The sequence below is a fragment of the Pristis pectinata genome, chromosome 3 (assembly GCF_009764475.1).
Source record: "Pristis pectinata isolate sPriPec2 chromosome 3, sPriPec2.1.pri, whole genome shotgun sequence".
In the NCBI taxonomy this organism is placed as follows: domain Eukaryota; kingdom Metazoa; phylum Chordata; class Chondrichthyes; order Rhinopristiformes; family Pristidae; genus Pristis; species Pristis pectinata.
In genome coordinates this window covers 9,464,865-9,477,182 of record NC_067407.1, presented here as the reverse complement: position 1 = coordinate 9,477,182, position 12,318 = coordinate 9,464,865, and the positions used below count along the sequence as shown (strand labels likewise).

The window sequence follows — 12,318 nt, the reverse complement described above, 5'->3', positions numbered from 1 at the left end:
TTTTGGCTGCTTTACCAAGGCAGCAAGAAGTATAGACCATGGAGGGGAGGCTGGTTTCCATGATGCGCTGGGCTGTGTCCACAATGCTCTGCAGTTTCTTGCAGTCATGGGCAGAGCAGTTGCCATACCAAGCCATGATGCATCCAGATAGGATGCCTTCAATGTGGTATTGATAAAAAGGAAGTAGAGGCTCTGGTGAGCTTTCTTGACCCTGGCATCCACATGGTTGCTTCAAAACAGGATATTCACTCCTCGGAACTTGAAGCTCTTAACCCTCTCGACATCAGCGCTGTTGATGCAGAAAGGAGCATGTGCACCACCCCCTTTCCTGAAGTCATTCTTGAAGAATGACCAGCTCTTCAAAATCTCATTCCTCCTATTGGTGAGATATGGGACTAAATTTCAGGATTATTGTCCAGAAGCATAGACTAAAGGTTAGCATCAGTACTGGTAACCGTGAAACCACAGGATTGTAATAAAATCCAGTTCATTATAACCCTTTCTGGGAGAAAATATGCAGTCCAGATTCAACAGGACCCAGGAGGTGGTTGAGGCAGGTACAATTACAACATTTAAAAGACATTTGACCACGTACATGGATAGGAAAGGTTTAGAGGGATATGGGCCAAACGCAGGCAAATGCATCCAGACAAACCAAGATGTAGAGGGCTACTGATCAAATGTGGGTAAATGGGACTAGCAAAAATGGTTGGCATGGACATGGTGGGGCAAGAACCTGTTTCAGTGCTGTGTGACTCTGTGGCTCAATGCCATAGCTAAAGAGGGAGCAGAAAAGATTCACAAGGATGTTACTGGGACTGGAGGGCGTGAGCTATAAGGACAGGCTGGATGGGCTGAGATTGTTTTCCCTGGAGCGAAGGAGGCTGAGGGGTGACATTAACTCTGGTTAGGCCACACTTGGAGTACTGTGTCCAGTTCTGGTCACCTCATTATAGGAAGGCTGTGGAAGCATTGGAGAGGGTGCAGAGGAGATTTACCAGGATGCTGCCTGGATTGGAGATTATGGATTATGAGGAGAGACTAAGGGAGCTAGGGCTTTACTCTTTGGAGAGGAGGAGGATGAGAGGAGACATGATAGAGGTGTACAAGATATTAAGAGGAATAGATAGAGTGGACACCCTGCGCCTCTTTCCCAGGGCACCACTGCTCAATACAAGAGGGCATGGCTTTAAAGTAATGGGTGGGAAGTTCAAGGGAGACGTCAGAGGAAGGTTTTTCACCCAGAGGGTGGTTGGGGCATGGAATGCGCTGCCTGGGGTGGCGGTGGAGGCAGGTACATTGGTCAAATTCAAGAGATTACTAGATAAGCATATGGAGGAATTTAAAATAGAGGGATATGTGGGAGGAAGAGGTTAGATAGTCTTAGGTGAGGTTTAAAGGTCAGCACAGCATTGTGGGTCGAAGGGCCTGTATTGTGCTGTACTGTTCTAATTACATTATAATGTAATATTATGCCAGTGTATTATGCCTAAACAAGGGAGACTACAACAGGATGAGGGAGGAGTTGGCTAGTGTAGACTGGAAACACAGGCTATAGGGTGGGACAGTGGAAGATTTTCAAAGAGATTTTTCATGGTGCTCAACAAAAGTCAAAAGCAAGGACAGTAAGGGTGGGGAGAGCCAGCCTTGGATAACTAAGGAAGTAAAAGAAGGCATCAAGCTAAAAGCGCGTGCATACAAAGTCGCCAAGTAGTGGGAAACTGGAAGATTGGGAGAACAACAAAGAACCACTAAGCAAGCAATAAGGAAAGGGAAGATAAGGTCATGAAAGAAAATTAGCACAACATATATAAAAACAGGTAGTAAAAGCTTTTATAATTATATATAGCGGAAAAGGGTGACTAAAGTGAACGTGGGTCCCTTGGAAGATATGAAGGGGGAATTATTATTGGGTAATGTGGAAATGGCCGAAGCCTTGAACGAATATTTTGTGTCGGTCTTCACGGTGGAGGACACGTCTAATGTGCCAAAGAGAGATGTTATGGATGCGATGGGAGGTGAGGACATCAATACAATCGCTGTCACTAAAGAGGTAGTGATGAGCAAACTAGTGGGCCTAAAGGTAGACAAATCCCCTGGTCCTGATGGAATGCATCCCAGGGTACTGAAAGAAATGGCGGAAGTTATAGTAGAGGCATTAGTAATAATTTACCAAAATTCTCTGGAGTCTGGGCAGGTCCCAGCAGATTAGAAGACAGCAAATGTCACGCCACTGTTTAAAAAAGGATGTAGGCCAGTCAGCTTAACGCCTGTAAATGCTTGAAGCTGTCATTAAGGAAGAAATAGCGAGACATCTGGATAGAAGTGGTTCCATCAGGCAGACACAGCATGGATTCAGGAAGGGCAGGTCCTGTTTGACAAACTTTTTGGAGTTTTTTGAGGATATAATGAACACAGTGGATAGAGGGGAACAGGTGGATGTTGTAAACTTGGATTTTCAGAAGGCATTCGATAAGGTGTCACATAAAAGACTTATCCATAAGATAAGGATGCATGGAGTTGGGGGTAATGTATTAGCAATGCATAGAGGATTGGTTAACCAGAGAGTTGGGATAAATGGGTGTTTCTTTGGTTGGCAGTCAGTGGTGAGTGGGGTGCTACAGGGGTTGGTGCTGGGCCTGCAACTGTTCACGATATACATTAACGACTTGAAAGTGGGGACAGAGTGTAGCGTATCTAGGTTTACTGATGACACTAAATATAGTGGAAAGGCAAATTGTGCAGAGGATTCAGTGAGTCTGCAGAGAGATATAGATAGGTTAAGTGAGTGGGCAAGGGTCTGGCAGATGGAGTACAATGTTGGTAAACGTGCCGTCATCCACATTGAAAGGAAAAATAGAAGATCAGATGATTATTTAAATGGGGAAAGATTGCAGCATGGTGTTGTGCAGAGGGACTTGGGAGTGCGTGTGCATGAATCACAAGAGGTTGGTTTGCAGGTGCAACAGGTTATCAAGAAGGCAAATGGAACGTTGGCCTTTATCGTTAGAGGGATTGAATTTAAGAGCAGGGAGGTTATGCTGCAACTGTACAGGCTACTGGTGAGGCCGCACCTGGAGTACTGCGTGCAGTTCTGGTCTCCTTACTTGAGGAAAGATATACTGGCTTTGGAAGCAGTGCAGAGGAGGGTCACCAGGTTGATTCCGGAGATGAGGGGGTTAGCCTATGAGGAGAGGTTGAGTCATCTGGGACTATACTTGCTGGAATTCAGAAGAATGTGAGGGGACCTTGAGGATCTCCTGAAAACATATAAAATTATGAAAAGGATAGATAAGATCGAGGCAGGAAGGTTGTTTCCACTGGTAGGTGAGACTTGAACTAGGGGACATGGCCTCAAGATTCAGGGGAGCAGATTTAAGACGGAGATGAGGAGAAACTCCTTTTCCCAGAGGGTAGTGAATCGGTGGAATTCCCTGCCCAGGGAAGCAGTGGAGGCTCCCTCATTAAATCTACTTAAGTCACAGTTAGACAGATTTTTGCGTAGTAGGGGAATTAAGCGTTATGGGGAAAAGGCAGGTAGGTGGATCTGAGTCCATGGCCAGATCAGCCATGATCTTATTGAATGGCAGAGCAGGCTCGACGGGCCAGATGGCCTCCTCCTGCTCCTATTTCTTATGTTCTTATTACAGAGGTTTATAAAATCATCAGGGGCACAGATAAGGTGAATGGTCACAGTCTTTTTCCCAGGGTAGGGGAGTCTAAAACTAGAGGGCATAGGTTTAAGGTGAGAGGGGAAAGGTTTAAAGGGGACCTGAGAGGCAAGTTTTTCCACACAGAGAGCAGTGGGTGTATGGAACGAGCTGCCAAAAGTACGGGCGGGGACAATTACGATGTTTGAAAGACATTGGAACAGGCCCATGGATAGGAATGTTTTGGAGGGATACGGGCCAAAAGCAGGCATTTGGGACTAACTTTGCTGGGCATCTTGGTCGGCATGGACCAGTTGGGCTGAAGGGCCTGTTTCCGTGCTATATAACTCTGTGACTCTTTGAGGTGTCACACCCCACTTTAAGCAGTTGGTGTTCAGCCTACCATCCTGTCATGGTTCCGAGTGCTGGTTCTCGATTCTGCCCCTTATCCCCGTTGATGGTGCCTTGTTGTGCAGTACATGGTTTCCATGCACTACTATTTGCCTAATGACACACACCTGAGTGCCATCAGGAGACTAGTATAAGAACCCTGGTTTCACAAACACTGGTGGCTAGATTATTGGTCTATCTCTGGGTATACTGTGTCTGCTGTCAACTCTAGAGCTGTCCTGGTTTTGCTGTTTCTCCTAGAAAACCCTGTCTCTGTGTTGGGGCTCTGCCTCAGAGTCCTGAGGCAAGACTCCTATTTGCTGTTCTGTGCTTGGTACTGAGGAAGCATCCTGACTCCAGTCTTGTTCTGGTGTTCTGCATTTGGGTTCTCCATGATCTTGCTCTTTGTGTGACATTGTGACACATCCCCTCTCCTCTTTAGTCCAAACAGAATGCTTCAACTTCTGCTGAATCACAATCTCTTAATGGATTTTGTGCCATTAGGAATAAATTGCTGTTATTGCCTTTTTTGCATGACAACAGTGTCTCCCTCTCCACCAAAGTGCCATGCAGTGACCCTATAAAAATTCACAGCATTGATTTTACTGCTCAATCTCAGGGCAAAGGGTATCTCATCTCAAGTTGCACATGTAACTATCAGCTTTCAGTAGCTCTGTGACCCAGACCTGTGCAATGCCTGAGTGCCTTTGATAAGATTTTTCCATTTACCTTTGTATTCACCAGATGAAGGAAGAGCCCACAGCATCAGAGGACAGCAAGACAGAAGGTTGGTATTGAAGCCTGCAATTCTGGGGGAAGGCTGGAGGGTATGTGGTGAGGGCACTGGTGGGTTGGAGGGAAGGGGACACACAGTTTGAGGAAGGCAGGGCAGAGGGAGGAGAGGAGCATCGCAGTCACTTGAATAGGATGAATGTGAGTTGTTACAGAGCAGAAACAGACCTTTCATGGTGAAATCTGCATTGATGTTCCCCTCATGAACTACAACAAACCCTGCTGTTCCTTACTTACGTAGAACAAGGCCATTCAGCCCAAAGTCTATGCTGGTTCCCAGCATAGCAATCCCATCAGTCCCATTCCTCTGCTCCTCTATAGCCCAACTCTCTCACATGCCCACCCACTCACTTCTGTTTTTAATTTAATATAAATTTAATTTGTCCAATTTATTCACCCCTTACGTGCCATCCGTTCCCTTTAGGATTTTGTTTTTGTCACTTATTTACAATGGCCCATTAACCAATCAGCACATCCTTTGGGATGTGGGAGGAAACCGGAGCACACGGGGAAACCCACGCAGTCACAGGGAGAACATACAAACCACACAGACAGTCCCCTGAGGTCAGGATCGAACTTGGGTCCCTGGAGCTTTGAGGCATGAATCACAAATTAATAGGTGCATGAATATGCAGAGAATGGAGGGAATATAGACTATGCCCAGGCAGAAGGGATTAATATAATTAGGTGTTATTAGCTTAATTAGTTCAACACAACATTGTTGGCTGAAGGCCCTGTTCCTGTGCTGTACTGTTCTATGTAATTGTTTCATTTTGAAAATATTTGGTGGATTCGTCCTCAGCAGTAGTTTGTGAGAGTGAACTTTGCCTAAAGGATGGACAAAACTTGCAGCTCTCCTCCCCCAAAAAGATTGTTGGTTGTTGGTCCATTAAGATTTTTAACTGGCAGATTTCCATGGGTTAGGGGTACCTAAGAACATGTTGCAATGGTGGCAAAATGGGAGTGAGTATCACATTAACCATTATCTGATTGAATGTTGAACTCAGGATGTCCAGACATGGTACCTGGTGCCCAGCAGCAGAATATTGTTAATGTGGGCCAACAAACATTAACATATGTTATGTGGTCTTCAGAACATTCATCTAACAAAAACATCTTCCACCTAGACTTTGAAACTTTCAGCTAACCCCCCTCTCTGTGTGGTGAGAGGGGCCCCTTGTGTGAAGAAGTGCTCCCCAGTATTACCCTGAATAGCCTCCCATTCATTTCAAAGGCTATTGTCACCTTGTTTTGGACTCCCAAACAGCCATCTGCTAAATCCCCATATCCATACTTATCAACCCTTAATCTTAAAGAAAACCCTTAAAGAAAACAAATGGCTTGTTGTCACCCCTTCAGAAGCTTGGCACTAAAATGGAACCTTGAACAGAGATGCAATGAATACAAAACTATTAAAATCAGGAAATTTAAGGTGAGAGGGGGAATGTTTAAAGGAGATGTGCAAGGCAGTTTTTTTTATGCAGTGAGTGGTGGGTGTCTGGAACAGTTTGCCAAGGCAGGAGGTGGAAGCAGATACAATAGCAATGTTTGAGAGGCATTTAGACAGGCACATGAACAGGCAGGGACTGAAGGCATATAGACCATGTGTAAGCAGATGGCATGGTTGACACAGACATAGTGGGCCGAAGGGCCTGTTCCTGTGCGGTACTGTTCTGTTCTATATTCTAACTCATCACTTGCTCTAATCTCAGTTTTTTTCAGTACAGCCACAAAGTTCATGAGAAATTATTTCCAGTCATTATGAATTGGCTTTTGTGGGATCATGCTATGCACAATTTGACTGCTACACTTACTTGCATTCCGGCAGCAACATAACAAATCAGTTTGGAAACGCAGCCTCTGTAACATGTTTGCCAGCCATCCCTTAAACGAGGTGTCTTTCTCTTGCAGAAGTCTTGAAGAACACATTGATCATCTTTGTTATAGGTAAGCAGCATTCAGAGCAGGGTGGTTGTTTGTCCCCTTCCGGTTCTTGTGTGACTCCTCACGTGCCAGTGTCCACCCACATAGTCTTAGAAATGGATGTTGTGCACTGCAGCTGGGGTCCAATCAACCATTACAACACCAGAAACACTTGCCTTTCTGATGCGCTTGGTCAAACCAAGGAAGGTTGGAGGGAACTCAGAAGAATTTCCCTTGCCCAGAATGTGGTGATAATATTGAACTCGTGGATTGGTTGTGATGTACAGTCTAGATCATATAAAGAGAAGCAAAGTACGTATATGAGGGGGAAAGGGAAAGAGTTATGCTGTTGAGTCGAATTGTCCTTATCTAGCCTGCCGCAGAAAAGATTTACAAGGATGCTGCCTTGACTTTGAGGGATTAAGTTATAGGGAGAGGTTGGACAGGCGAGGACTTTATTACTTGGAACATAGGAGACTGAGGGGTGACCTTATAGAGGTGTATAAAATCATGAGAGACGTAGATAGGGTGAATGCACAGTCCTTTTCCAAGTCAGGGAATCAAGAACTAGAGGGCAGAGGTTTAAGGTGAGAGGGGAAAGATTTAAGAGGAATTTGAGGGGCAACTTTTTTTTATACAAAGGGTGGTATGTATATGGAATGAGCTGCCAGAGGAAGTGGTTGAGGTAGGGACAATAACACTTGTATAAAAAAAACAATTGGACAGGCACATGGATAGGAAAGGTTTAGGTTATGGGCCAAGTGCTGGCAAATGGGACCAGCTTGGATGGGGCATCTTGGTCAGCATGGACCAGTTGGGCCAAAGGGCCTGTTTCCGTTCTGTGTGACTCGATGACTCTATGCTGCCTTGTCTCTATGACTGCAGTCCTTGATTTATTCATTTACTACTTTGTTCATATTTCAGGATTTGGCATCCCCTTCAAGGTCACCACTTATTGCCCTTCCCTAGTTGCGTCTGTCAAGGGTGGTGGTGAACTGAGTTGTTGAACTACTGCAGTCCTTCTGGTGGAGGTGCTCTCATGGTGTTGTTTGAGATGGCATTCCAGGATTTTCTGTGTATAAAATCATGTGGGGTATAGATAGGGTGAACGCACAGTCCTTCTCCCAGGGAAGGGGAACTTAAAAACTAGAGGGCATAGGTTTAAGCTGAGAGATGAAAGACTTAAAAGGGACGCTGAAGGTGATACGTATATGGAACGAGCTGGCAGAGGAAGTGGTTGAGGAAGATGGTGAGAAAATTTAAAAGACATTTGGACAGGTACATGGATAGGAGGGGTTTAGATATGGGCCAAATGTGGGCAAATGCGACTAGCTTGGTAGGCACCATGGTCAGCATGGATGAGTTGGGCAAAAGGGCCTGTTTCCGTGCTGTATTACTCTGACTCTATTCAGACCCAGCAATGATGAAGGAATATTTCCTTGTCATTGGTATTGGTTTATTATTGTCACTTGTACTGACGTACAGTGAAAAGCTTGTCTTACAAACCGATCGTACAGGTCAATTCATTACACAGTGCAGTTACATTGGGTTAGTACAGAGTGAATTGATGTAGTACAAGTAAAAACAATAACAGTACAGAGTAAAGTGTCACAGCTACAGAGAAAGTGCTGTGTAATAGGGTGCAAGGTCACAACAAGGTAGATCGTGAGGTCAGAGTCTATTTCATCATATAAGGGAACCAACTTCACTGCCCTTGTCCTTCTTGGTGACACGGGTTTGGGATGTGCTGCCAGAGTAGCCTGTGTGAGGAACTGAAGTAATTTTGTAGATGGTGCTCACTGCAGCTACAGTGCACTGGCTGTGAAGAGGACAAATGTTTTGAATGGTGGATGGGGTGCCAGTCTAGTGGACTACTTTGTCCTGGATTATGCTGAGTTGTCAGAGCTGCACTCATCCGGGCAAGTGTAGAATATCTCATTCACACTCTTGATTGTTTCTAGTCAGCAGGATTTAAAGGAGTAAATTTGTAGACAGATAGCAGACAGTTGCAGGAAATATAAAGTTGTGATAGTAGGTGATTTTAACTTTCCACATATTGACTGGGACTCCCATACTGTTAAAGGACTGGATGGGATAGAGTTTGTCAAATGTGTTCAGGAAAGTTTCCTTAATATGTAGAGGTCCCAACTAGAGAGAATGTGATATTGGATCTCCTTTTGGGGAATGAGACAGGGCGGGTGACAGAAGTGAGTGTAGGGGAACACTTTGGATCTAGTGATCATAATTCCATCAGTTTCAAGATAGTTATGGAGAAGGATAGCACTGGTCCTAAGGTTAAGATTCAAAACTGGAGGAAGACCAATTTTGAGGGCATCAGAAGGGATCTGGCAGGTGTGGATTGGGATAGGTTGTTTTCTGGCAAAGGAATGCTTGGTAAGTGGGAGGCCTTCAGAAGTGAAATATTGAGAGTACAGCATCAGTATGTTCCTGTTAGGATAAAAGGCAGGGCTAACAGGTTTAGGAAACCTTGGTTATCAAGGGATATTGAGGCCCTGGTAAAGAAAAAGGAAGTGCATAACAGGTATCGGCAGTTAGAATCAAATGAGATGCTTGAGTATTAGAAATGCAAGAGAAAACTTAAGAGAGAAATCAGGAGGGCTAAAAGAGGACATGAGGTTGCTCTGGCAGACAAGGTGAAAGAGAATCCAAAGGGTTTCTACAGCTATATTAAGAGCAAAAGGAAAGCAAGGGACACAATTGCTCCTCTTGAAGATCAGCATGGTCATCTATGCATGGAGCTGAAAGATGGGGGAGATTTTAAATGGATTTTTTGCATCTGTGTTTATTCAGGAGACAGACAGTCTATAGAACTGAGGAAAAAGCAGTGAGGTCATGAACCATATCCAGGTTACAGAAGAGGAGGTGCTTGCTGTCTTGAGGCAAATTAGGATGGATAAATCCACAGGGCCTGACGAGGTGTCCCCTCGGATCTTGTGGGAGGCTAGTGCAGAAATGGTAGGGGCCCTGGCAGAGATATTTAAAACATCCTTAGCCACGGGTGAGGTGCCAGAGGACTGGAGGATAGCTAATGTTGTTCCATTGTTTAAGAAAAGCTCTAAGAATAAGCCAGGAAATTATAGGCTGGTGAGCCTGACGACAGTTGTGGGTAAATTACTGGAAGGTATTCTGAGGGACAGAATGTATAAGTATTTGGATAGACAGGGCCTGATTAGGGATAGTCAACATGGCTTGGTGAGTGGCAGGTCACGTCTAACAATTTGATAGTTTGAGGAGGTTACCAGGAAGGTTGATGAAGGAAAGGCAGTGGACATTGTCTACATGGACTTTAGCAAGGCCTTTGACTAAGTCCTGCATGGGAGGCTGGTCCAGAAGGTTAAGTCACTTGGCATTCAAGATGAAGTAGTCAATTGGATTCAACATTGGCTTAGTGGGAGAAGCCAGAGAGTGGTAGCAGATGGTTGTCTCTCTGATTGGAGGCCTGTGACTAGTGGTGTACCACAGGGATTGGTGCTGGGTCCATTGTTTATCATCTACAGTATATTAATGATTTAGATGGTAATCTGGTAAACTGGATCAGCAAATTTGCAGATGACACCAAGATTGGGAGTGTAGTGGACAGTGAGGAAAGCTATCAAAGCTTGAAAAGTGATCTGGACAAACTGGAAAATGGGCTGAAAAATGGCAGATAGAATTTAATGCAGACAAGTGTGAGGTGATGCACTTTGGGAGTACAAACCAGGGTAAGACTTCCACAGTGAATGGTAGGGCACTGAGGTGTGCGGTAGAACAAAGGGAGCTGGGAATACAGATCCATAATTCCTTGAAAGTGGCATTGCAGGTAGATAAGGTTGTAAAGAGATCTTTTGGCACTTTGACCTTCAAAAAACAGGGCACTGAGTACAGGAGTTGGGATGTTATGTTGAAGTTATACAAGGTGTTGGAGAGGCCAAATTTAGAGTATTGTGTGCAGTTCTGGTCACCTACCTACAGGAAAGATATCAACAAGCTTGAAAGAGTACAGAGAAAATTTACACGGATGTTGCTGGGACTTGAGGGCCTGAGTTACAGGGAAAGGTTGAATAGGTTAGGACTTTATTCCTTGGAGCACAGAAAAATGAGGGGAGATCTTGTAGAGGTGTACAAAATTCTGAGGGGTATAGATAGGGTGAATGCATGCAAGTGTTTCCCCTCAGGTAGGGTGAGACTAGAACTAGAGGTCATAGGTTTAGGGTGAAATATTTAAGGGGAATCTGAGGGGGAACTACTTCACTCAGAGGGTGATGCGAGTGTGGAACGAGCTGCCAGCGGAAGTGGTGGATGTGGGTTCAATTCAAAAATTTAAGATAAGTTTGGATAGGTACACAAATGAGAGAGGTATGGAGGGCTATGGTCTGGGTGCAGGTAGATGGGACTTGGCAGAAAACCAGGCTGGCATGGACTAGATGGGCCGAAGAGCCTGTTTCTGTGCTGTAGTGCTCTATGACTCTAAGATAGATTCTCTGAGATGTTGATACCCAGGAACTTAAAGTTGCTCACCCTTTCCACCGCTGACCCCTCAAATGAAGACTGGTGTGTGTTCTCCTGACTCCCCTTCCTGAAGTCCACAATCAGTTCCTTGGTCTTGCTGATGTTGCTTTAAATGATGTTTAAGAGTTCATGACTTTTTCTGCCATTTTACATAAATTCCACAGGAATCATCCTCCACTTAACTCTACCACACCCCCCTCCTACCCCTTCAGTGAAAGTGTGAGGGCATTCATGAATACACATCTAGCACATCATCACTTGGATCCCAAGGCACTGATGTTTGTTACAGTTCCATCAGTAACACAGCAGGTTCTGCTTCAGACTACCTCAGTGGGAGCACAGACAGCAGGGAACATCCATCACTCTATCATTTTGTTCATGCAAAGAACAGCAACCATGCAGACCTTCAGTTAATAGTCCTGATGAACGAGATTATAGTACGTGCACCGACTGATTGCATTTTACTTTGATTTGTATTCCCTTCCTGAATTTCAAAAACAAATTGGCATTCCTTCAGGAAGAACTTCCACTTGTAGCAAGATACCAGGTAAATCCGAACAAGCAATGTTTACATAGAACCACTTATCTCCTGTGTGCTGTTGAGTGGCCGTTTCTACCTCTGTATTTGGAATACTCATACTCAAGGACATAAATAGGAAAGGTTGAGGTCCTTTTACTTCCACTCCCACCCATCCATTGTTCATATGTTAACACTGGAGTCAGAGAGAGATACAGCACAGATACAGACCCTTCAGCCCACTGAGTCCATGCTGACAATCAAGAACCCATTTTATACTAGCCCGAGCCTAATCCATTTTATTCTTCCCACATTCCCGTCAATTCCCCACTGATTCTACGACTCTCCTGCACTCTTGGGGAAATTTACAGTGTTCAGTTAACCTACCAACCTGCATGTCTCTGGGATGTGGGAGGAAACTGGAGCACCCGGAGGAAACCCATGCGGTCACAGGGAGAATGTGCAAACTCCATACAGCCAGCACCCAAGAATGGGATTGAACCCAGGTCACTGGAGCTGTGAGGCAGTGGCTCTGCA

The 12,318-nt window shown here is 44.9% G+C and overlaps 1 protein-coding gene across 1 annotated transcript in view; it reads left to right on the top strand.

Annotated features, from left to right (window-relative positions):
* ak5 (adenylate kinase 5) overlaps positions 1–12,318 on the top strand; it is a 76,974-nt gene that overhangs the window by 50,423 nt on the left and 14,233 nt on the right. Inside the window, exons 9-10 of the mRNA XM_052010695.1 lie at positions 4,785–4,827; positions 6,744–6,779. Of these exons, the coding sequence (XP_051866655.1) occupies positions 4,785–4,827; positions 6,744–6,779 (79 nt within the window). The remainder of the gene's footprint in view (positions 1–4,784; positions 4,828–6,743; positions 6,780–12,318) is intronic.